The sequence below is a fragment of the Tympanuchus pallidicinctus genome, unplaced genomic scaffold (genome assembly GCF_026119805.1).
Source record: "Tympanuchus pallidicinctus isolate F22 unplaced genomic scaffold, pur_lepc_1.0 scaffold27, whole genome shotgun sequence".
In the NCBI taxonomy this organism is placed as follows: domain Eukaryota; kingdom Metazoa; phylum Chordata; class Aves; order Galliformes; family Phasianidae; genus Tympanuchus; species Tympanuchus pallidicinctus.
This window is the reverse complement of record NW_026294744.1, coordinates 5,689,018-5,714,008: the sequence shown is the minus strand read 5'-3', so window position 1 is coordinate 5,714,008 and position 24,991 is coordinate 5,689,018. Positions and strand designations below refer to the sequence as shown.

General features: G+C 39.0%; 1 protein-coding gene across 6 annotated transcripts in view; it reads left to right on the top strand.

The window, feature by feature from the left end:
* MPPED1 (metallophosphoesterase domain containing 1) overlaps positions 1-24,598 on the top strand; it is a 61,703-nt gene extending 37,105 nt beyond the window's left edge. For all 6 annotated transcript variants that reach the window (XM_052690679.1, XM_052690678.1, XM_052690680.1 and 3 more), the window contains exons 5-7: positions 15,238-15,353; positions 19,480-19,593; positions 23,634-24,598. In XM_052690679.1, coding sequence (XP_052546639.1) covers positions 15,238-15,353; positions 19,480-19,593; positions 23,634-23,752 — 349 coding nt within the window. In that variant the 3' untranslated portion in view covers positions 23,753-24,598. The remainder of the gene's footprint in view (positions 1-15,237; positions 15,354-19,479; positions 19,594-23,633) is intronic.
* The last annotated feature ends 393 nt before the right edge of the window (positions 24,599-24,991 follow it).

The window sequence follows — 24,991 nt, the reverse complement described above, 5'->3', positions numbered from 1 at the left end:
GGGGCCCCAGGTCCTGCCTTTCTGTTTCTGATTACAGCCCTGACCCTCAGTCTTAATTTACCCTGTGTAAAAATAAATGCAAGCTACAGATATCCCTCCTTTATGAAAAAGGCTGGTCATTGTTTGTAAAGTACTTTGAGAACCCTGGAATAAGGTCTGAGTGAATGCCAACCAGTATTAACTGAGTGTGTTTACCTGTAGCCATCTGTATTTTTGTATGTGACCTGTAGAGAATTAGATTATATTTCTGGTTAAGATGTTTTAGTTGCAGAGTAAACCTTGAAAGCTTGATTGGTTTGTATAACATGCAATTTTCTAAGGCCTTTTAAGTAGGTACCAATTGTATGTAGTTAAATATATTCTATGGCACTTGGATATTTTGACCTCTAGTATTATCTGAAACTCAGTGGTTGTTTTTAATTGCAGAGAAGAAATGGGACACTGTCTTGTCTCAGAAACCAACGCTATAACTCTCCTGGGCTTCAGAGGCAAGATTTCAGCGCCACATTGAACCTCTACTCAATCACAAAAATGTAACTGCCTTAAGCATTAATTACACTGGTAGTATAATCAGGCAGGGAGCAGCCATTTTGATGCCAATACAAAAGCTTTTGTTTGAAAATATTTGCAACACAAGAGACTCTAGACCAGGGGACTATCAGTAAATACAGTGAGGGAGAGGAGCATAAAGATATGCTTCATCAGAAACTTGAGAATACCTGGATTTTAAATATATCCAGAGTATCTTGAGTTTTAAGGGTTTTCTGTGTCTGTTTGGCCAAGGAATCTGGTGCTCTTCATAGTGCATTACACACCATTGGTTCATGTGTCTGGATGAGCAAACCATGAAGCAATTTGCCAGAGAGGTTTAATTTATTTTTTAGCAGTGTTTAAAATAATAATGTATAGATACTTATGCAGCAAGCAGGAACAACAGGGAGGTGGCAGAGCACCCATGCTTAGGTGTTTCCAAGTCTTAACACAACAGTCATGGCTGACCCTGTCTAGTGACTGTTCTTGCCTTTCTTGGAGTGGTAGGTTGGGCTGAAAACTTACAGAGATCCCTTCTGAGCAATGTTGCTGTGATTGTAAATCCTGCTGTGGAGCTAGAGTGAGGTATGAGTGTTGATACCTGAAATGAACTGGTATTAAAATGTTAACGCTAGGAAGCTTTTCCCTTGACCTCTAACTGCCAACGAGCAGTGGATAGTCCAGACAAATGGTTTGAAAGTCAGGAAGCCAAAATAACACTAGAACTATGCATTTGTGGCAGAAGTTCTTTTCGGTGTCATCAGACTGAGTGTTATCTGCATGAGGATATCCTGCATGGACTCATATTAATTAATGACTAGTGAGCATTATAAGTGTTCAGCTTTCCATTATAGTTCCTTACCTCCATAATGTACAAAAACATACTATTATTGCAAAGGTAGGAGTGTTAGCATCCAGAATTAAGATAAAATCCACCTGTGCCTGTGTACTACTAGCAGTTTTAATTAGTCATACACTGAGTTTGCACAAGATTCGTTCAGTGCACAAGATGTGTTGTGCTTGCTGAATGGGCATCTATGTATTCTGTGCTCATTATTTAATTACAATCATTTATTTTTACACGGTGTTAAGGTGCACGTATGCTTTGTATTGTCATGAGAGCACCTTGCTGAGTTTCATACTTGCAGCTGTGATCCTGAGTGTTGCTACATTTGCTTCTCTGTTGCATGAGGTTCCAGTAGTACCAGGCTGAAGCATGGCTGGAGCTTAACAGGCTCTGCTGTGCTATGTTGTTTCTGTTGAGCTTTTAACAACCCAGTGAGTAAATAACATAGCCCTCTGTTCTACTCTTGCATACCGTAACTAATGAGAAGACTCGAAACTGAATGAATTGACCCCTATATCTGGCAAAGGTTATACTGCTGCTGCCTTAATGTCTAATATTGCATCCCTGCCTCATTTATTGGTAAAGTATACATTTGCAGAAGTTATTTTGTGTTTATGCTCTGACCTTGTGGAAAATGGCAAGAATTTCTATTTAAAGGTGGACTATTGTGCATTAATGGCAAGGTAAGAGTATGTCTTTTACTTGATGTAGCAGGAGAAATGTAAGTGGCAGAAGGAAGGCGTCTTTTTCCTGGCCACTGAATCTCCATAATGCTTCTAAGCAGCTGTACAGAGCTGTAGGAGAAACTTCTGTCATCCTGTCCTAAAACAGGCATATAAAGTGGCAGGAGAGCATTTTATCTCTTTTTGCACTGTTTTTCATTTTCCACAATGTGACAGAGAGAGCAGCAATCAAACTCTTTTTCCCAAACATGACCATTCTGTTATTCTAAGTGACACGTTGTCCTGGATAGCTTTAAAAAGCCCTTTTGGATGAGATTGCCTCCAGACTCATTATGCAGAGAGTGGATTTTTGTTTGGCTTTGATTATCTGGAGGAATCTATTTCTTCTGAGCAGACCCTCGTTTTTCTTTTTGCAAAATTACTTTTTTTTTTTTTTCTAGTGTCTGTGTATTCATATTTCCTTCTTCATTTTTTTTGTTATAGCCCATCTGGAACTTGAGAAACTTTTATTTCTATCAGAGAAAATGGAAGAACAAAGATTAGTATCAGCCTAGAAAGACATTTGTGGCCATTTGTGTTGAAGTGACAGATGCCCAGGCAGGACTCTTGTTTTTTTTTATAGCTTTTCTCTAACAGGACGCTGATTAGATACAGTCCTCATGTGTTTACACAGAGGCCAACAGCTTTCATACAACATTTCTGTTCAGATAATGAGAACCTAATGAAGAGGGTTAGGGGTGTATGTAGGGGAAGTATTTGTTCTGTTCGTTTATTGTTATTACTGAGCATCTTGGGTCAAGGATGGAAGCTCTGCCTATGTAATTGTAAGCTGTGTAAGTGTAAGGCACATTGACCTGTCAGTTGCAGCAGGCATCATCTCATCCAGAGTAACCTCAACAGGGCCTTATTCTCAATGTCGTTCATCACCCCACTTTGGTGCTAAGGCTGGAAAGCTGTTCCAGCCTCTTGGCCCTTTCTTCAGTGCACTGCAGCTGTCTGTACTGTTATGGCATGCAGCCAAGTGCCCTTGTTCAAACTGTGTAGTCCAGAGTCATCAGTAGTACTTAGCTGCAGGTGTGTGACATACTTTTATTCTTTTCCTTGACCAATTTGGTTTTTTAGTTGCGAAGTAGGAGACTCTGTTATACTCATTTTCAGACTCTGTTCTCACATGTGTGCACATGGGAATGAGCATGCTTTGGACAGGAAAATTGGTGAGTTCCATGCAATTGCAGTAGTTTCAGAGAGCATGCAAAGGGCAAAAGGAGGTAGGCTAATTTTTATTTCACATGGAGTCTAGTCCATTCATAGCCTAGTCTCTTTTTCAGTGCCTACCTCCTCCATCTTTTCAAGAGCGGCTTATAATAGTCGCTTTCATTCCTCACTGAACCCAGTTTCCATCAGTGAAATAATGTAACAAAGATTTATAGATTCATTTCATGAGAAGGACATGCTTTCATTTTGCCAGTAATGAATCATCTCATGTTTACTTTGCCAGACCTTGTACAAATCTTTACAGTCATTGAGGTGAACATCAATTAAAATGAAGCTGTATTAAAATAAAATATTGACTTCATTTAACATAATGCACCTCCCAAGTTGGGAGCATGGCTTACTCATGACAAAGCAGCAGCAATGCAAGATATTATGTTGCACATTTCATCCCCTGTAAAATACACAAAAAATAATCACTGTTCTTCTGCCTCAGAATGACCACTTTGATTCTTAGTTCTTATTTCCCCTTTCATATCTATGAAATAAACTATTCCGTATCTTGCTTGTTATGGAAATACATAGTGAAGCATTATTGGACAATTTTTCTAAATAAAATATCTGATCCACATTTGTTCTCTCCTTTCTGCACTTCGCTTTGTTAAAAGATAAAAATTCAAAGATCTGAAGTGCAATTGCTTACATACTGGCTTGTAAAGCAGTGAAATACTATGCAAAAATTCTTGCAGATGTCAGAGTAAGTAGATTTTTGAGCAGGCAGCTTGTTGTCATGTCTGGCTGTGTCAGTGCTAAAGTTTACAGAACGCTGGGTGTGGACATACTGCAGACTGCTGGGTTTTGATTGCTCAGAAATTTAATAATGGCGGATATTCCCTGTTTTTGCAACTCAGGAGCTATTTGGAGCTCTTTCTTTATCAGTGATGAGGCAGGCAATATAAATGAATAATTTAGGTACACAGACATAGCTTGTGAGGAAGAAGAATGCTGGCTGGGAGCGGGAGTAGTAGGCTCTGCTTCTTGTTTAGAACTCAGGCATCTCAGGTTTCAGAAATTTTGGGGAAGATGTTGGCATCTAAGCCTTCCTAATGTGGCTGTGTGATTATGGTTAGAATGCTGAAGATGTTTTATTTCAGGCATTCAGTCAAAGGTAGGTAAGATGTGACAGATGGGTAAGAAATGGCAACGTGTTCAGAGGAGAGAAAGCGAAATTGATCATTCTGTTAAAATATATTAATTACAGTCTGTGGCACATAGATGCAGGTTTAATTGTATTTTAATGGAATGCTCGAGTGATATTTTTATTTCCTTTTCTGTACTTATCAGAAATTGTTTTCCATTTTGGAAAGTGCTGCTTCTAAAAACACTTAAAACTGCAATTCACTGTAGTTTAGTTTGCAACATATGGGAGATCGTAAGAATGTTGTTTTTTTTTCCTGCAAAATGGTTTTGATCTATTAAATTCAGCTGTTTAGGGGAGGTGGTGGGGAGAAATGTAAGATGTTGAACTCTTGAAGTGTAAAAGGTTTGCCAGTGACAGAAAGAAACTGAGACTTAAGAGTGCATTCTGGCTGTTTTATCATCAGAAATAGATCACTGAATATATATATGCATTTTTTTTTACTAAAGGTACTTTGCTAAAATCGGTGCATTTTGTATGGTAAATGCAGTCTGGCAAGCGTTCTCTTTGCATGACTTGGAAACAAAGGAAATGTGTGAGTGCCATTCAGTAGACAAGAGGTATACAGGTGTCATTGTTTATATGAGCAATCATAGAATTGAGGAGAGGTCTTTTAATGAACACTGCAGTACAAATTAAGTGGCAGAAATGAATTAGGGACGATAATTAACACCACGGAAAAAAAATGTTTATGAAAAGAAACCAAGATTTCTCAGACTGAAAGTGAATTTTCTGTAGCATGTTGAAAGAACATGGTTGTTATTAACTAAATAAACTCTGCCTTAGGTTTTGTGAGTGAATGAGAGTGTAAATCTAGTTACACCTATCATAGTTCATAAATATTGTCAAAGGGAAACCAATGTGATGAATTCTAATTGTTATGTGCTCCTAAGAACTTTCACTTTTCCATTTCCCTTGGGATAGCTTTTTTAGGCGATGGCAGTTTGAAACAGCCCTTTTTTCTTTTCCTGTTAATGAATATTCCAGAAAAAGTTTTCTGTCACTTACGATTTCTCCCATTGCCCCAGGCTAAGGGGCCTGGAACAGTTCCGTCTTTGATGGTCAAAAGAGAAGAAAAAAGTAAGTCAGACACGGTTCTGTACTGCTTACTTCACATATTATGGATATGGATCAATCCTCAAACACTTTTCACCGTGATCTCTTGCAGAGTGAGCTTCGTCAGTTACGAATCCAGAGGTCCTTTGCATCCACTCTACATCTGTACAGGAGTGCAGGACGTGGCTCTGTATACTTGTGTGCATGTATGCTGAATATAGATCAGCAGTTATGTTTATTTCCCATAACATTGCTGGGGAAGTGCTGTTTCTTATATGCATTGTGTGGCTTTGTATTTCTGTCTGTTGAGTGGGGATTTGCATTTGCTTGTTTTGCTGCAAATGTTTCTAGCTTTAGTTAAATCTGAGAGCAGTTGAAAAATATATTGCTTTAGTTTAATTAGCTTGGTAGAAAAAAGTCTTTTCTTGGGCAGTAATTATTAGTTGTATATTATTAGAATGAAGTAGTTCACATTCAGTTACTTAGCAGAAATAATTGAATCTTCTGATTCAGTAAACTAGCTCACTTTGGATTCAGCTGGTTTTTAATTTAAGACCTATAGAAGAGGAGACCTGTAATCTCACTGCAGGGAATTGGCTTCACTTTCCTGCAGTTCATAAACCACGAGAGTGAATAGCAATCCCCCACAGCAGTTAGTTTTCTCTTTATTCTACACATTTGCTTACAAGTTTAATTTTATGAGACAGAGCCGATTTAAAACTTTAAAGTGCTTTTTTTGTTGTTGTTGTTTTGGCACTTTTTTTTTTTTTTTTTTTTTAATTTTAATTTTTTGCTTGAACAAAAGGCCCACCAGCCCAATCTGTAGTCTGGGCTGGAGTCTCAGACAGCAGCAATTTCAGGATGTTTCAAAGATGTAAACACAGTTGGGTACTGGATGGGCCCTTTGGCGATGATCCAAGAGAAGCACAAATAACTAACTGCTTTGGGGCGGATCCGTGTGGAGCTGATTCTCAGCTGGAGTAAACTGGCAGAGCTCCACCAGCTTCTGAGCCCTTTATGCGGAGTGAGAATCAGCTTCCCAAGTTCACAATCGCTTTCCATGCATGTGCTTTCCAAAGGTTTTTACACAATAGGTGTGTTGTGAAAAATTTTGCTCATATGGGGCTTGCTCAGTTATCTTTACCCCAAAAAGAAACAGGAGAGTCTTTAGCTTGCTTTATTCAAATGAAGCGTGAATCCGTGGGGACAGCCCTCCTGCAGGGTCTCTCAAAGTATCAGAGGCGCAGCCCCCCTTTTTTCCCTATCTCCAGACCACACTGTTACTCCACCTTTACTCACTGGCTGAAGTACTCGGAGGTTAGAGACTTCCCAGTATGTCAAATACATCTTCCCCCTTGTATGTGCCCTCCCAGTGTATCATACATCGCATGTGTAACTCTAATTCTAACTCTACGTCGCATGTATAACTCTAATTAACTCTCTGTGTTGCCCAGGGTGGGGATGTTAATATTAGTTAGTGTATGAAACCTATGCAATAAGTCTAAAGTTCGTATGTTCAAGTTCTTGGTTGACCATTGTAGCTTCTTGTTTCAACTGGTTCTTCTTGATGAGCCTTGTTTGTAAGCACAGCAATCGAGCACAGAGAAATTTGCAAGCCTCTGCGCAACTTGTTTGCAAGGACACTTTGTTCAGAAGCTTCTTTCATCTCAGGTGCATTGCTGCACTGAGAAGTAGATGCTGACTTTACATTGTGCTCTAAGGAGGTGTGGTATGCAGAGCTATTACACTAACTGTAACACGGTTATCTCAGTTCTTTCTATTATTCATGACCAGAATTTAAGAGATAAAGCAGTCCTCTGCCATTTGTTGTGGATCTGTTTAACATTATAATCCTTCCTTTGGATTTGATGTTCAAGAATTAATTTTATTTAATAAATTAACATTGTTTAATATGAACAGTTTTCTTCTCCAGTAAGAATGTAGAATAAATTGGAACCAGTGTTAAAATGGGGAGCTGTACGTGTGCGTGCCTCATATTTCCAATTATGTAATTGACATCAGATAAGTGTATGATTTTTTTGTAAGGATACCTCAGTATTCCTAACCAGATGAATGAACATGAAGGTGTTGAAGCTGTACATTTTTGGCATAGGAAGTTCTATTGCAGCAGTTGTTTTCCACTACCGTAGTGTAGAGAATTTAGGACTGCAAGAAAGCATTAGCTTGGAAATTTAGGATTACTTGAATGTTTTTCACTTCAGGTAAGAATAAGGCATGTGGAGCATCGTTATGTGCTTTTTAAAACAAGGAATAAGTTCATCTGTTGCGAAATTAAAAATGTTAAAAAGAATGCACTTTGTGCATATGTACGCATATGCTGTATTAGTGTATTAGGTTTGAAAGCATTTTCATGCTTGTTTAACTCAAAATGGCTTTCCATTTTTTTTTTTAACGTGAAAAAAAGAAAAAGGAAGAAAAGAGGGAAGAACTGGCAGACAGTTAGTCCATATGGCCTAATTACTCCTAGTATTTTGAGAAAGGAATGCAGACCTGGTGAGTTACTAAACTGAGAAGTGGCTACTGTGAGGGCCTTTTTTAACAATTCTCAGTGCACCTATTACCCATCCTATGTATTTGAGTCATACTTCATGTAAGAGAGCCCCTCTGGGAGCTACACCATAAAAAAGCTGAAGTATAGTGTCTCCTTTTGGAGGGATGTTCCATCTTTTTATCTAGTTGAGTTCTGTAAAGCCACAGAGAACTTAAGTGAAATCCAACTAGCCAAATGTGTGGAGAAAGAACATGTTTCTTTAGCTGTCTAGTCATTAGATAGTGGAAAAACTGTAGAGATGCCATGCATAGGTGAGGCTTCAATTCTTTCTGTTCTGACTGGTGCATTGGTGGCAAGTTTTGTATCTAAAAAGAGATCATGACTGTACTGCGGACAGAGGGTCTGTTTACTCTTCCTCCCTCTTAGCCACTGTGATTCTCAGTTGCCAATATTGGAAGTACAGACAGAGTAACCTACCTGTACCTATATTTTCAACGTTGGGAGTCAGACTGCGGGAACGGACTCAAAGAGATCAGAAGTTAAACAGCATCGTTCTGCTGTAAGTCCATAATACCATGCTGATTGTCCAGTTAGTTCTACATCTGTACCTCTAGCATTGAATCTCTTAGCTAATTATTCCAAATGAGCTTTTAAGTTTGTTTACAGGGTTTATTTTATTATTTAAAAAATGTATCAGATGGGATATTATCTTTTGGCTCCTAGAAGAATGAAATAAGCAATTTGTGTTTGGTGCTGGCGTGTTTTAAATTCAGTCTTTCATTAATTTTTCTCTTTACCTGTTATCTTCTGTGTTCTCGTTATGAAGATAAAGTGGATTTCATTTTATTTTTCATTGTTTTGTAACAGATTAATGTTTAGAAATGATCAGTTCCTATTAGTCACAGCTCATTCTTTCTTCTTTCCAGTCAGAGATGTATGAAATCCTTTGCTAAACAAAAGATGAATGATTTTATATGTAACTCAAATCGCAAAAGAAATAATTACTGACAAAGGGCCACATTCTGATTTTACACTTCTTTCCTTTTGAGAAAAAAGTAATATAATTTGATTGAGTTTTGAGATTTACAACCTTGGATGCAAAGCAAGTAAGGCAAAAAAGCCAAGAACGCAGCAGTCTTTCCAATAAAAGAAATATACTGGAAATATACTTGTGGCCAGCAGGCTGACGGAGGATGCAAATTCAGTTTGCTGCACAGCCCTAAGTAACACTGTGCAAGGCATTTAGTGCCTCAACTGAAGTTCTTAGCTTATTTCCCCTCCCTGCCGCTTTTGACTTTCCACCTGTAAGCTGTACTTGGTGGCCATGTGTTCCAAAGGATAATCATCTATGAGATTAATTGTCATTTGCATTTAATAGACGTAAGTATGGAGGCCTTGGCTTTCATTAAAATACTGTGGTTCTGCTGTTAAGAATAGGTGAATCTTAAGTTTCTTTTCTTTTTTTTTTTGGCATAATTTAATCCTTTCCATGCACTGCTCTCATCTCTCATTCCTCTCCTCTGAAAATATACTATCCTTGTCACTTGCACATGAAAGCTGGTCTTTATATGCGTTACCTCATAACTTCTGAAATCCACTTTTTTTTCACATCTCAGTTATACTGTTAATGTAGCAGATGCCATAATAATGAGCGCTTGTTGAGAGCCTACAAACAAACATGCCTTGCTTGTCCCTGCAAGCACCAGTGGTCCAATTGCTCCTTTGGTTCCTGTCTGATTTAAATGGTCCTCTTTTGTGTAAGAGGGAAAAAAAAAAAAAGACAGAACAATGCTAATTCACAACTCCTTTAAATGTAGAAACTGGTGCCAAACACATGCACATATTCACACACACAAAAAAAGGTGACCTTTTTTGAATTCTAGGTGGAGAGAAAACAGTGAAAAGCCACCAAAATAATCAACTGGATAGTTACTGAGGGAAGGCTAAATATACATTTAAAGAGATTGATTAAATTCAACTAATGCAGTGATGGTGAGTGTGGAAATATGAAGGATGTGAACTACAAACAGATAAGGAAGGTATATGGTATAGACATTACTGTATATCCCTGTTCTCAGATCTGTCGTGAGCAATAACACGTTAAAGCAAGAGCAGGAAAGATTCGGTTTATGTGTGGCTCTACAATTGCAATGAGGGAGCAGAGATGAGAGGATTTGGTCCATTCTTTTCCCACTCAGCTTCTTTACAGGCACTGGCCACTATCTGCTTGTTTTCCTACGTGACTGAAGACTGAAACAAGTTGCAAGTGTTCATGCTGAACCACTGAAATTTATTTTGTAAGTGAAGGAAGTCTAGTTAGAGATTTTGCCTTTCAGCTGCAGAAAGGCTGTCTGTAGGAAGCTTTATAAAAATGAGAATGTGTAATGATTGTGTTCTAGTTATGTGTTTTTTGCTATTCAGGTGTACACAAGATGTTACCCACTGCTCCCTTTGATATGCTAATGGCTATTGAGTCTGTTGCCACCCATAGTTCTCTGTGGATTTTGGACTCTGTAAGGAAGTTTTCCCTTGAAGTCAACAAGAGTAATTGCGTGCCTACTGGTGGCAGGATTTGTCTTAAGCAACCGGACAGCCTAGCTGGAGCTGCTGCTGTAAATCTTGCGGCCCTGAAGTTCTTTTTGTGGCTTGCACTCTGCAGGCACTAAGGATGATGCTGTGCTTTGAGTATTTTTTCTAACTGCCCACTGGCTGCTTTCCATGGTCATTTGTAGTTTATGACTGAGTACCATGTAGAGAAAGGAAAAAAATCTGTTAAGTTAAAACATTTAAATAGAATCAAGGTAATGGAGATTTACCACCTTGTTGCATGCAGTAGAAAAACGCATGTACGTAGATAGTTTTTTGCCAGTCAAGTATCCTGTTCTGTATTCCCTTGTATGTCTGATGAGCAGATTGAGATGTATACCAGTGGTTTGAAAATTGAAAACCTTCAGTGTTCACATAAATTACAGGTCAAGTCTTCGTAGTGCATCACTGCCCTTTACAGTAAATCACATGTAAAACTAAGTTATGCCCCATTTAAATGACAAAGGAATTCTTGGACTACACAGTAGCTCTTTCCAGTAGTAGCTGAATAAAAGAAGGAAAAGTAATAAATAATTAAGATGGTAATATGTTTGACCACTCTCTTTTTTTTTATATGACTTTTTTCAGTTATTATTGTAACAGAATTGCTCCTTTCAAAGACAACTAAAGTGCTAATGATAGCTAAGAAGGTCATTCATAAGAGGTTAAATTGGTTTAATTAGTATTTATGAGAAGGTTACTATAAGAGTGCAGGAAGATGTTAAGGGGTTAACCTATAAGAGATTACATTGTAGTCAGTGTTCTGTTAAAGTTTGAATTAATTTTTCCCATGGGTTTTTCACATTCTAATTTTCAACTAAATGAGACATCTGTTTCAGAAAAGGAAAATTTGCTATGGTTGTCATAGCAACTATCATTCTGTAAGAAAATTATTCCAATGGTTACTTTAGAACAGAAAGATAGAAATTCAGTACATAAAGCAACATCCGACTGCTAGCACAAATTCTGATAATTCAGCCCTTTTTGTATGGTGGATTATTTGACCTGTAAAACTTGTTCATATGTTTTTAACATAAGGTTAATTGTGCTGTAAACAAATTTACTTCCAATATATTTTCCCCTGAGAGTCTTATGTGTAGACAATTATTATTTTTATCATAATAATAATGCTGTTGAATTTCAGTAGGAAATGGAGAGACTGCAACTGTTCTATTTAAGAAGATAAGACCTAAATCAAAGTGCATTTCTACACATGAGCATTTCACTTCAGAGGTGAATTATATTCATGATGTATGTCTTTAATTGCCAAAAATGGTTTTTTTGGTTGTTGTTTTTGAGAATAGGAGGTTTTCTCTTTGATAACATACAGCAGATCCTTTTCTTTACAAAATGTGAACCAATACTGAAAAATAATTATAAAAACATTATGCTTTTCATCAGCAAGTACTAATAAGGGGATCTGGAAATTTTGTGCTTAATACTAAGACTTCAGCTTTGCTTTCAGGTACCACCATAAATGGAAATCTTAGACCAAGTTATCTGTGCATGACATCCAGGTCACAGGCTTGTTAGTAGGTATTTGAGGAGATTTTTTGTTCCTACTCTGAAACTTTGATAGCTGTTCTGCAATAAATTGTCAGAAGAGGGGACCTGGGGGTTTATAAAATCTTGTGTGGGTATAAAGATGGTTTGGCTTTGGGGGCGGGGGCACTGAAGTGCGTGATTTTTCTTCCTTCTCTTGAATAAAGCACTCTACTGTCCTCCACTTGAATCCTTCCTGGGACTCCCGATTTTTGCCTGAAACACTTGGGCCATTTCTTTCGATCTTGGGATTGTCACAAAAGACAGCCTAATGGCAAATCAGGCAAGTTCGAACATTTTCCCTTCACAAAAGAACAGCTCCAGCATGCATAACTTACAGCCCCGCAGCTCGGGTGGGCGCTGCCGGCACAAAGGGAGGCAGGGACAGGGAAAGTGCTGCGGATCTTAATAAGCAGATCATGCCTATTCATAAGGGGAAACGGGCTCTTAACAAGCCGCGATGTACGGGCTGGGCCTGGGAGGGACAGGTTGAGGCCCTCGCGTCTGCATGGTGCCATTCGTAGTCGCTTGGATTTCAGTGGGATTAAATTGCGTTGTCGCGACCTGTGACGGTCACGATTATTTCTCTTTATAAATGCTTCATTGTGTGCTTAAAATAACGATTCTGGAGGTTGTTGACCTTCTCTTCGGCAAATATTGATCTTTCTCCTTGGGTTCTTTACAAGGGAGCAGTCAGTTCCTCAGTGCCCAGCAGGCTGCAGGCTGTGGGACGCATCCTGACCCCACATCCCTTGGGGACACGGGGACTGCGTTGTTTTGGGCCAGGGGGCTGCAGTCACCGCATCTCAGCTGTGACTGAAGGCTGAAGAAGGATCGACTGACTGACGCCTCGCTTGCCTCTTGATTGCCCTTGCAAGTATTTTCTGCCAGTGACTGGAAAACTTGCTCTGGGCCTGAGTACAGTTTGCCAAATAGTTGAGTATGTTCATCTTAGTGAAGGAAGCTGCTTGTCAGTAAAGGCTTGAAGTGTGATTCCAAGGCAGGGATGGGGAGTTTGGAAATAACCTAACCCCTGTGTATTTTTATAAAGCCTTCCACTTCTGGAACATTGAGCACCTTGCAGGCTCTGGTTTCTTTATTTTAACAGCATTTCTGTGAAACAAAAACACTCCCATTCTCTTAGTAACGAGCTGAGCACAAGGATCAGTCTTCCCAGGCCTGGATTTGGTTTGTGTGAGAGTGCTGCACATCAAAGTTAGTTACTGCAAAATAAGGCAGCAAATAGACTGTGAGTGATTACCACAGCAGTAGGAAAGGAGAAGTCATGTTCTGTGGGCCAGTTTGTGTTCCTGCTAGGAGGAAACCGTGCTGGAAGCTGAACAGCTAACCAGAAACGTGGGGTTTGAATTGTATGGGTATCTGCAGAAGGCAGCTACCCTGGTCTGAGCCACCTGGCTCAGAACAACGTTTCTGCTGCATTGGTGCTGCTCTTAGCATCTCTTCTTCACACAGCTTCACCTCCCTCGTTACAACTTCCAATGGCTGAGATATGCTTCTGGTTTCAGTGGCAGATGTACCAAGTTTTTTTTTCTTTTTTTTTCTTTTCCTTTGTTTCTTTTCTCCTTGGGACACCTGGCTATCCAGAATGCTGTGTGATGAGGAGCTGAAAGGTGATCTCTCTGTTAGCTGGGGGCACTCGTGGCCTTTGGTCACCTCTCTAGAAAAGCTGGAGCTTTTTTTTAGTCTGTAGAAGAAAGAATGGAAAAGCCCCCTTCTGCTTTTCCTTTTAGCAGAATTTTCTTTTCTTCCTGTTGGTAAACCACATTGCTTTATATTTTATCCAGCTCTAGATTTTAAGCTGTTTTCAATAGACATGTGCTTTGCAGCTTTCCGAAAGGAAAAGAGGAAAATATATCATCATGAAGATTGCAGACGTGCTAATTTTTGAAATGTTAGTCAAGCATCAGTAATGGGACAGGATGAATAATAGCTTCATGGGCATTTTCTTTTGTCTTTGCCATACATGATGTAAAATATAGTTCAGAGAATTTGTTTAAAAGATTTCTTTCTGTCTTTTGATGCAGCAAGGGAGTGTAAAGCTTTCTTCAACAAAGTAACATCTCAAAGGGAGCTCTGGTTTATGTGTATGTATTTATAAACACCAAGGCTGCAATTACCATAAACCTTATTAAATCACAGCAGTCTGTTTGTTGTTCTCCAAATATGGATATGGCCAGAACATGTCAGTCAAAAAATTATTTAAAAACTCCAACCTAAAACTAACCCTTCAATTTTATGGCCTAGAATTAGAATATAGTCAGCAAGACATAATTTACCACTGTGATATAATTGCCATGAAATACAGTTTTTTAATCAATGGGACTCCAAGGTACGGATAAATTGTGTTCTGACTGGAAGTGTTACAGTCCCACTGCTCCATGATGAGCCGCTCTATGACTACATTTTAAAAAGAGTAAATGCCCATATGTTAAGAAATCCTAAATAGATAGCATCTTAAAAGCCACTCCACATACCAAAAAACAAACAACCAGAAAAAAAAAGTATATAAGAAAAGTAGCAGTGTTGTTCTGATGGGATGCTTCCAACTGGAGAAACGAAACAGCATAGGTGATGTCTCCTTCTCTCTTCTGAGTGGGATTTGTGGTTGTGCTGGGTTCTGACCCTGCTCAAATGATGGTGGGCTACAACTCAAACATGATGAGAATGAGTGCAGAACACTTACCATACCTAGCTGTCTGAGGCAGGTGTGCTTCTAGATACCATGAGAATCTGGCATGCTAATCTGTAGATGGGGGTCTTGGTACTCAGCTGTTGTAAGAATTACTGTATACCTGGTTAGAACAATGTGAACTGTGAACATTGTACTATGTACTGCCACCGAATCTGTTAAGGGCTATGTGGATATTCCACACAAGTTATATAACATTGGTTGTACAGAAAGAGAGTTTCACTGTACATAGACGCACACAAAAAAAGAATGCTATTTGTGTCTCCAGATTCCGTGCTAATAGAAAGTTAATCACCATATTTTACTTAGGTAACCATACATGGAAGTAGCACTGAAGACATTCTCCTCCTCTCTTGGCAGGCAACCATGGTTTTATGGCTGGGGCTTTAATCTTCCACGAGGCCAAGCATTATTAGAGAAGTGGAACCTTATTCCAGATGGGATAGATATTCTTATAACACATGGACCACCTCTCGGTAAGAAAATATTAGTGCTGTTAGCTGTGAATTTCAAATGATTATACAGTAACTGTTGGCTGTCCTTAGACAAAGAGTGGAAACCTGACTTACGGAAGTCAAAAGTAATATCCTTACCGATGTCAGCAGCACCAGAACTTCAGTTCAGGTTTATGTTTTGTGATTACTGACCACTTATGGTAGGGAATTAAATAACGGCTACAAAAATAAAGTCTTAATAAATTGGGTCTTAATGAGCTTTATAAATAAGTGAGGTTCAGTCTTCCTGCGCATTTGCCCACGGTGCCACTGGTTGGTGAAATCAGTTGACTTGAAGCATGGAGCAGTTTTGAAGAGCAATGCAGGATTACTTTGTAGCACCATCATTCTCCCTCACCTGCACCAGCATCCCCCCTATCTACCATGGATTTGCATGCTGACTTGATTTATCTCCTGCTTCACAAACCCCAACACTGTGGTAGTTGGCCTATCTTTGGATAGGGTTAATTGCCTATTTTAAATACAATACAGTAACACTAGCAGGCCTGCAAGAAACAGTTTTGCATTTGTGTTTTACAAGTAATAAGCATACTGATGATACAGAGCAAGATGGGAGAAATTTTTTACCTTCTTGGATAACAGTGAAATGATCTGTGTTATTGAAATGAAATTATCACAGAAACTTGTCCTGATACAGTAAAGGCTTTGTTTTTTAACACATTTGTCAACAAATCTAACAGATAGCAAGCTGTGTCTAATGCTTATGTGTATTTAACTCTCACTAATAACTAGATATGGATGTGAAGCATGTACTAAAATGTTTTGCTGCCTCTTACTGCAGAATAGTATTTTGTGTAAGATGAAGGCAGTTGGTTCCTTTAAACCTTTAGATTCTCTTCATTCTTCAATTTCCTGAAGCTAAAATCCTCTTGTCTTTCACCCTTTCTCCTTCTCTTTCAAAATCTGGAGCAGAAAGTGTCCAAAGGGTTTGTGTTTTGTTGTTTCCTATAGAAAGACACGTTTGCATTCCACTGCTCACTAATCCTGGTGAAAGGGCTGCTTTGCAAGCTCGGTTTCTCACAGAGCAGGCCTGTGTGCTGCTGCTCCACCAAACTGGAGTCTCATGCCGTGTCACAGACTGCTCGTAACCTGGACCTGCCTCATAAAAGTGGATGGCAGAAATGAGTCGTATAGACCTTGATATATCTTCTCTAAATGATTAGCAGAGGTAATCGCTATGTAGATCCAAGGCTTGCATTGTAACAGTGGATCTTTGACACTGTCTTGTTCATAACTCTCCTGTTTCTAAAATTTCTTCAGGAACGTCAGCACTTTAAAAGCCATTTTTAAAGAGCCTTCAGCTCTTCCTAATATCCCTGTATCCCTGTTTGAAATCCATTGATTGAAGGAAGAGAGCAAGTTTCACACCACTCAGTTTCAGGCACTGTGCTAATTTAGTCACTTGCTTTTGTTATTATTAATATTATTAGTGTTAATAATAAAAATAAGCTTGAGCTGTCGTCCAAGGATTTTCCTTTTTTCAAGTTCACATATCTGTGTCTTTTTCGTATTGATACATTCATAGCACAGAACGCTCTGCCTGAGAACATCAGCTGTTGGCATCCCTAACACTCACGGCAACAAATACATGACACTTCAAAGAAATTAGCACTGTGCCCAACCTACAGAGCCTCCTTAATGTGTAGCTTTGTCCACAGACAGTATGGGAGACAGGATTTTCCTTAACCCTCCAAGCTAATTATTTTAACCAGAAAGCTGATTACTGTTGTTCTGATCTCAGATAGCAAGATCAGAGCTGTTCCTAATGATCATGTAAAGCAATCAGTTCTCTTGCAAATTCAATTTTTTTTTTTTTTTTTCCCAGCACGGCTCCCTAAATTCTGTCATTCATTTTCTCTGCTGCTTTCTTATTCCTTCACTTCCAAAAAGCATGCATCCTCCTAAACTAATTAATACTACATTATTGTATAGATTTAAATTTGCCCACAATTTAGATGCAGAAGCAACGTTAAGAGTTTACGGACTTCTTTGTTTCTAACGAAGATATAATCTTTTTTTTCCCAGAGCTTATAAAATATGGTGCTTTACAAGCATTAATGCTGATTTCTGAATCAGCTTATTTTTGTTAGTTTTATGTGTAGTGTAACTTTGAAAGTCCTTTCCCAAAGATCTTCAATTATGATTCTTTCCTCTTCAGAAGTTGACTTCTTTTTTTTGTTTGTTTGTTTTTAATTTAATTTCACCCTTAAGTCTTCATTTCTAGCTGTCTGCTTGATTGTCTGTGACAAAGATTTATACTTTCCTGACAGCTGCAGAAACCTGTTTAAAGTAACCAAACATTAAAAAAAAACCCTAAAATGATCTCTAATTGTTAGCTAGGTGTAATCAATTATTCTTAGTTTGTGTAGTCAGGTGTACATAATAAGCTGCTAACATATGGGAAAGCTTCAGAAGGGTGATAATGCATGTAAACAAAAACATGTTCAACATAAATAATGCTTAATTTAATGGAGAAGTTAATTTTATGGATTTTTGTTTGTGAAGTTTTTGAAGTGGAAATACTTCTCCCTTTATGTTCACCGCAGACTTTCTGACAATTAACTGTTTCAAATCGTTGAAGTGACAAAGCCCAAAGTTATAACGTGTTTCCTATGAAAAAAAATGTGAACTGAATCCCTGAAAAACTGCTGGTTTCACTGCGACATCTTAAACAGTTGTTATTTCCTGCAGTGAATTTTGAAGTGTGTTGGGTGCATTGATGTGCTCTGTCTGTAATTCAGCTGGCTTTCTCTTTGTACATCCCCTCATTGGCTGCCAAGCACCATCTTCAAAGATATCTGAATAAATTAGGAGCCAGCGTCCACTATATGACACCTAGTTCACAACTGATAGCAGGGCAAATTTCTATCACTTAGATAAAACCCACTGAGCTCAGTTTCCGGGCACTGGCATCTGAAGAGGTATTTTTCAATGTGTGAACCTACTCTGAAGCTCCAGTAAAGCTGAAAGCTTTTCCAAGAGCTTGAATACTACACTTCTGGCCTTTTAAGCCAGCTGGTTACATACTACTTAGCCATGCCTGATTGCACCTCAAAAGTAAACATATGAAAACGAGGTCCAGACTCTGCACCTCCCTGACTGACAACAGTTTTCTCAAAAGCACAATATATTCCTGCTGTTGCAGCAGTCTAAGTCAGAGATGTAGAACTATGACGGGCGTGCAGTGAGAGCACCAGAACAAATACAGAAAAACAGAACAGTGGTATTTTTCACATTTCCAAATTTGAGCCTGATCAAAAATGATCAAACAATGGAAAGGAAGCAAGAGGGGTTTCTTCCAAAGCCTCTAACACAATAACATTCTTATTCAGCTGTGAAGGAAGCAACACACTTCAGCTGGCAGCAAGTTTATGGACATAGAAGCAAGTCAGTGTACATTTTTTGTCTCATTTTGTTTCATAAAAACTGTGTTTTTATACACATCTGTGGGAGTAAATACAGCATTTCCAAATGTATCTGCTGCACGATGGCTAAGCTTCGTCTGCTATCTGAAGCCCTTAAATTGATTTGACTTGAGGATGCTCTTAGACATGGTCTGGGTTCCTCACCTTGTTGTGCTAAAGTAAGAGTCAGTGTGAAAACAATGTCATTTTATCATTAGTCACACAGATTCATTATATTGGTTGAAGTGTTTTGTTTTAATAACTATATCCCAGGGCTGGATTTAAACAGCTAAGTGTTGATTTAGGTGTTGAACTTTAGAGACTCACTTTGGATATGCAGCTCTTTAATGATAATCGGTCTCTTAAAGGAAGAAGAATGGATGAAGCACTGAGATTTCCTGCTAACGGCAGTGCAAAACAAAATGTTTTAATTGCAGTGATTTTTTCCCTTGAAAAATTATTGGCAAGAGTTATCGTAGTCCTGTTTCTTCAGATGAGCTTTTATGTTTCCTTCTTTCCTCTTCTACTTACCAAAGCAAACACCATTTTTTGCCACGTCAGTTCTTCTGACTGCTTATGAGAGGCCGTGAGACATTAAATCTCAGAAATGTTTTTGAATACTACAGCAGTGCAGCTTTGCAAATGATCTGTCTTCTTTTAAAGCTTTCCTTTCTTTTCCAAAGGTTTTCTAGACTGGGTACCTAAGAAAATGCAACGGGTAGGATGTGTAGAGCTGCTGAACACAGTCCAGAGACGAATACAGCCAAGGCTTCATGTGTTTGGACATATCCATGAAGGTCAGAAAACATTTCTTTCTGTATATACTTGAAACCCACAAGCACAGAACTTGTCTGTTTTAACCAGTATTTTTCAATACTGAAGTCTGAAGTAGCACTTTTGGAATTCAGATACTTATTTAGCTGCAAATATGCAGATGAAGTTGGCTGATACTCACATTTCAGTATTTGTACTTCAGTTTCTCTTTTAGTTTCTTCATCTATAAAATAGAGTGGTGCCTTCTTCACAGTGAGGCTTACTGTGAGTTTTAAAATGACACCAGCGCAGTAGTTGCAGGAAGGGACTAAATATTAAGATCGATAGATTGTATTTTCCTCTGCTGAAACTCTGTGACTTAAGGTAATTCGTGCAAGTTCTTTGTGTCTCTGTTTCTGTGTTTTTAAAATGGGTGAGAGTTCTTTAGGGGGTACTTCTGAAGCCTATTCTTTAAGATTGGACAATAAAAGTTGTCTCTCCCTCTCTCTCTCTATGAATTTAAAATGAAGAGCAATATCACCACTTACTTGGGTAGAAGTACAAGATGCTTATTCATGTATTTATGTGCTTTGGCAGGGGAAATGTTTTGTAGCCGGACAAAACACGACATTTCTCTTGACTGATTTTTAACTGGAAAAAATAAGTTCTCTTCACAAAGTCAGTAAATGTTAGCAAATGTGTGCTGCTGAATTCAGGAACAGCAGGAGTTTGTCTCCAGGCAAAGGGTATGGTAGATGCCCTCTGCTCCAGAGGAGTCTGTTCCAGTGCACGTACAGTGGCAGTAAGTCTTCAAGCATGCCCCCACCAGAAGAAACCACTGGGCTGTGCAGAAACGTGCCCATCGGCATGTCAGCATGTATTATTAGCTACTTAGCTCTTGGCAGTGTTAACTGATTGGCAGGAAAAGGTGCTCCACAACTGCCAGTTTTTGCTTCTGAGATTGCTCCGGACTTCAGTGTAGGATATCAGTGGGTTTCAGCAGTGCAGGAATGAACTAATGGAAAAACTGGAGTAACTGGCACCCTGATACTTCTGCTTTTGTGAAGAATTATTGCCTTTCACAAAAAATCCCACTTGGACTTTCTGCTTGGAGTCTTGACCCTGCTAGGTTAAGAGTGGTTAGAGGTGCACTGCTTTAAAATTGACAGAGAAGTCACTGAGATCATTATTTTAGAGGGCAGGAATGAAGTTCATTCTCTTTTCTCATCTGTGATGACCTGTTAATGTCCAAATTGTTGTTAAAAGTACAGAGCAAACAAGCAGTGCATAGGCAATATTTTTTCCTAATATCTTGCTGTTACAGCAGGCTTTGAGAATCTGTACATGAGAGCTGGTGACTACAATTCAAACTCATTGTCTTTTCAGAAATAGGCCAAGTGAGTTGCAGGGGAGGTAGGCAAACAGTTAGTGAGCCAAGAAGCTTCAGGCAGGTAAACAAAATCACATCTGCTAAGACCAAGCCCAACTTTGGCTCCCAAGTGAAATGAGTGGCACCTCCACAGTAATGGTATATCATGTGAATTAGTAAGTTGGCACAGCAGGTATCAGAACACAGAAACAAGGTACTCTTCCCATCAACTACCATAATTTAGAGAAAACAAATGGGGAGCTGCATAGCCTGTTTTGCAGTGGGATGGCAACTCTCTGCAGAGGAGAATTCCCACTGCAGACAGGCTGTGCAAACGAAGCTGCTCTTTGTAGAGAGAATGCATGATTTGAACAGATGAGTTCCTCCCTTGACTGGCATAGCTACATCTGCAGCAGTCATTTACTGAATATCCAGGAGGAAGAGATGCTTAGAAGAAATGTTTCTTCCCTATTCCCCCTCTGCACAGCTGTCTCTGCCAAAAAATACCTCTCCACATGGCCTTGCTGCTGATTGACGTGGTGGTGATGAGATGCCTGGCAGGGGCTCCAGCTGAAATACTGCTTTGCCAATTACAGCCAGCGCTTGGTGGAGGTCAAGCCCAAGGAAACTCTGCTGGCAGTAAGGAAAGAGTGAAGACTGTAGTGTGATGAATCTTCCAGCAAAAAGAATGTATTAGCAAGCTTATTTTGTTCTCTCCAAATGTGTAGCTGAGGAGACAGAAACTCCCAGCAGCAATGCAGACTGTCCTTGGTGCAGCCTGTGTTTTACACAGGACGATTGTTCTGTGGCAAACAGCACATGATGTAAAGAAATGTCTGTGACAGGAACCTGACAGAGTTCCCTCCCTACGCCCTAATTATAATGTGGCTTTTCCATGGGGGAGTCCAGGAGGCCCTGCATTTTTCAGGGTATTTTAAGGATCTTTGTTTATAAATGCTACAATTAACAGTGCTTCTGTAAGACATGGAATTGCTTTCAGAAAAAACTAGGATCCTATGTACCCAGGAGAGCAACAGTTTAACTCAGTGCACATAGGTCGCTCCGAAAGTAATGCCTCCTTTTTTATTTCCATGGAAACTAAAACTGGTACAAAGAGCACAATAACATTATGTGATAGAGCAAATTCTCAGCTACAAGACTCTATTTTCTAACACAGTCACCACCATTAACTATTCATTTTTGCCAGCAGTGAACAAGAGCCTGCATGCCACACTCATAAAAATCTTCATGACCATCTGGAACGTGGTTTGTCTTTCACATCACTGTCACCACTGCTGAAATGCACCACCCACCACCTCACTGTGCTCACATCTACTGTTTGGTTTCCATAAACGTCCAGGAAGTGTTAATGATTGTCAGTGGGTACCATTTTTTCCACTTTGAGGAATTCAGTGGCACACCTTTCCTACATCTGCACTTTCATGTCAGGTGCCATTTTGTCAGACTGCCCCTCTGCTGCCATGTCACACAGTGTAATGGAATATTGTTGGGAAAGTTCAACCTTTACTGCCATACCACCATCACCTGCCTCTGACGTTGTGCACCAGCATAATAAAATAGGAGCAACCCTTGTAGCAGTGAATATGTTTCACTATTAACTTTAGTAACAGTAAGATTGGTTGTTGGTACAAAAGCCTTCCTCTAGGTGATTTTCCCAAAATCATGTGTTTCAGACTGTGAATGCATTTCATTATATTGATCATAATACTTGCATTTAGTTCAATGAAAGTTTTCAACATGAAGCTTTAGTGTTATCAATTCATGCTTTCATGCTTTCTCCTAGACGTACATGAAAATACTTTTGACAGTGGACAATGTGTTTAATTTTCAGTCCAGGGGCTTTTTCTTCAGCTTTTCAAACAGCATTTCACTGCATTTCTACAAGCTTAAGAACTGGCAGTTTGATTTCCTGCAGATTTAGCTCTGAGAGTGTCTTGAATGTCTAGTCAGACATGAGATGTAGTTAAAACTTTTTCCCTACTTGTAAGACATTCTGGAGGTGTTTTCTCCTATGGAAATGTTACAGTGTCTGGGGGGGAATTCACCTTGTCTGTCAAAGAATGTATTAATGAAGTCATTTTTCTCTTCCATCACATTTTATTGGAATTAGTCATCAAGATCAAACACATGGGAAGAGGTTCCTACAGAGACCAAGCCCAACCATGTGTATATGCATACATCCTCCCCTTGGTCACATCATCCTTTTTCTCTATCAGTTGCTTAAAATATTTACAACACAGCACGGAAAAAAAAAGGTAGAAGAAGAAAAATTGCCCAAATTCTTTTGCATGGATGTCTGCAAATCTAAATGAAGTATTTTTTTTTTTTTAGTGCTGAAACTGTCTAAGCTCTGTCTTCCAATCCCTTCTAAAACTGGGGAGGTTTGAAGAAAACAGCTTTTCAAAGAGAAATACCAATGTTTATAAGGAGGTTTGGGGGGCAGGTTGCCAGAGATGATAGCCTTTATCTAGTGAGGGTCAGTTTTTGTTTTCTTATGCTATATGGCAGAATGTTCTACTGTAGAACAAAGATGGTATTCATCCAAGAGACTTTCACATTTTGCATTAAGGTAAATTTTAAACACCTTCTGAATAATAAACGTGCCAGTCATCATTGTTAATGTGATAAAGATAAATAATAAAAATGATTTAAAGATGAATAATAAGAGTAATTAGAGCTCTTCTTTTTTTGTAGGTTATGGTGTCATGGCTGATGGAACTACTACCTACGTGAATGCTTCTGTGTGCACTGTGAATTACCAGCCACTAAATCCACCTATAATTATTGACTTACCTACTCCGAGGAATACATGATTATAATAAAGGATTTCATGTTGTGCCCAACACATTAGCAACTTTATATTGCTGGCTGAGAATCCCATTAGGGAACTGTTCAACAAGAAAAGTCCTTCTTCTCTTTTTCCTGCTAGCTCTTCACAGATAAATCTGAGTGACAAAAACGGATGATGAACAAAGACTTTTTGGTGCCAGAAACAGATTAAAGACATATCACCATTAAAATGTTTGTGAACACAGAAAAGTGAATGCATTCCACATCTATATACATATACATCTCTCTCTCTCTCAAGTAGGGACTTTTGTATATACCGTACATTATATTGGACTAACTAAAAGAACAGTGTCTTTCAGAGGAATGTTTCTTCAAGAAAGTTTGCAGTTTAAACAGAGTTTAGACTAGGATTTCCTCATTTCAGATGTTTCCCATTGAGCTCTTGATAAAAGTGATGTTAAAGATGTTTTCCCTTAACACAGGATACACAAAAGATGCTTCATAAATGACCAGCCACAAGAGGAAAGCTATTATTTCAAGCCTTCCAGGTCTTGAGTCCTTGCATCTATTCCAAACCAATGCAATAGAGGTCTTAATTCACTGTACTGAAATGAAGTTTGCTACATCTGACATTAAGGGAAAGGATGCATATTGCCAGCATGTTCTAAACAGCTCAAAATCTAAGAAGGGAGAAGGGAGACTGTGTTAAGTGCAGTATAAACTCAGGAATTTGAGAGCTGATTTCGCCTGTGGGGAAAAAAAAAAAAAAAAAAGAGACGTTTCCCTTAAAAAAAATGAAGGAGTATAACTGTGTTTTCATATGGTAAGGCAATGCGTGATTGTCTGTAAAAAGAAAAAAAAAACAAAAACAACACCCAACAACCCATTGCTCAGTATTGAAATTTTAAATGAAACCCACTGGGACTATTTGTTTAAAACTTGTTGCTGGTATATGCAGCCAATAGTGAGATTTCTGTTTTGAATTTGGCCCATGTCAGCTGTGACTGAATGTCATTGTGATCATTTTGTCCTTTGGGAAACCATATGGACCTCAAGGGGGAGGGGGAGGGGTCATCCAAAGGTGGGGTTTGGGCATTCAATTTTTGGATAGTTATGTAGTAGCATAAGTGCAGTGAGTGATGAGTACATGCCAGTGGGTACAGAGCAGAGCTTGCCTCACAAAGAGCTTGCCTGTCATGGCCATGTACCCATTCATGGGCACTGTTGAGGGAGGCCCAAGACAAAACCATAAACCCAGCTGA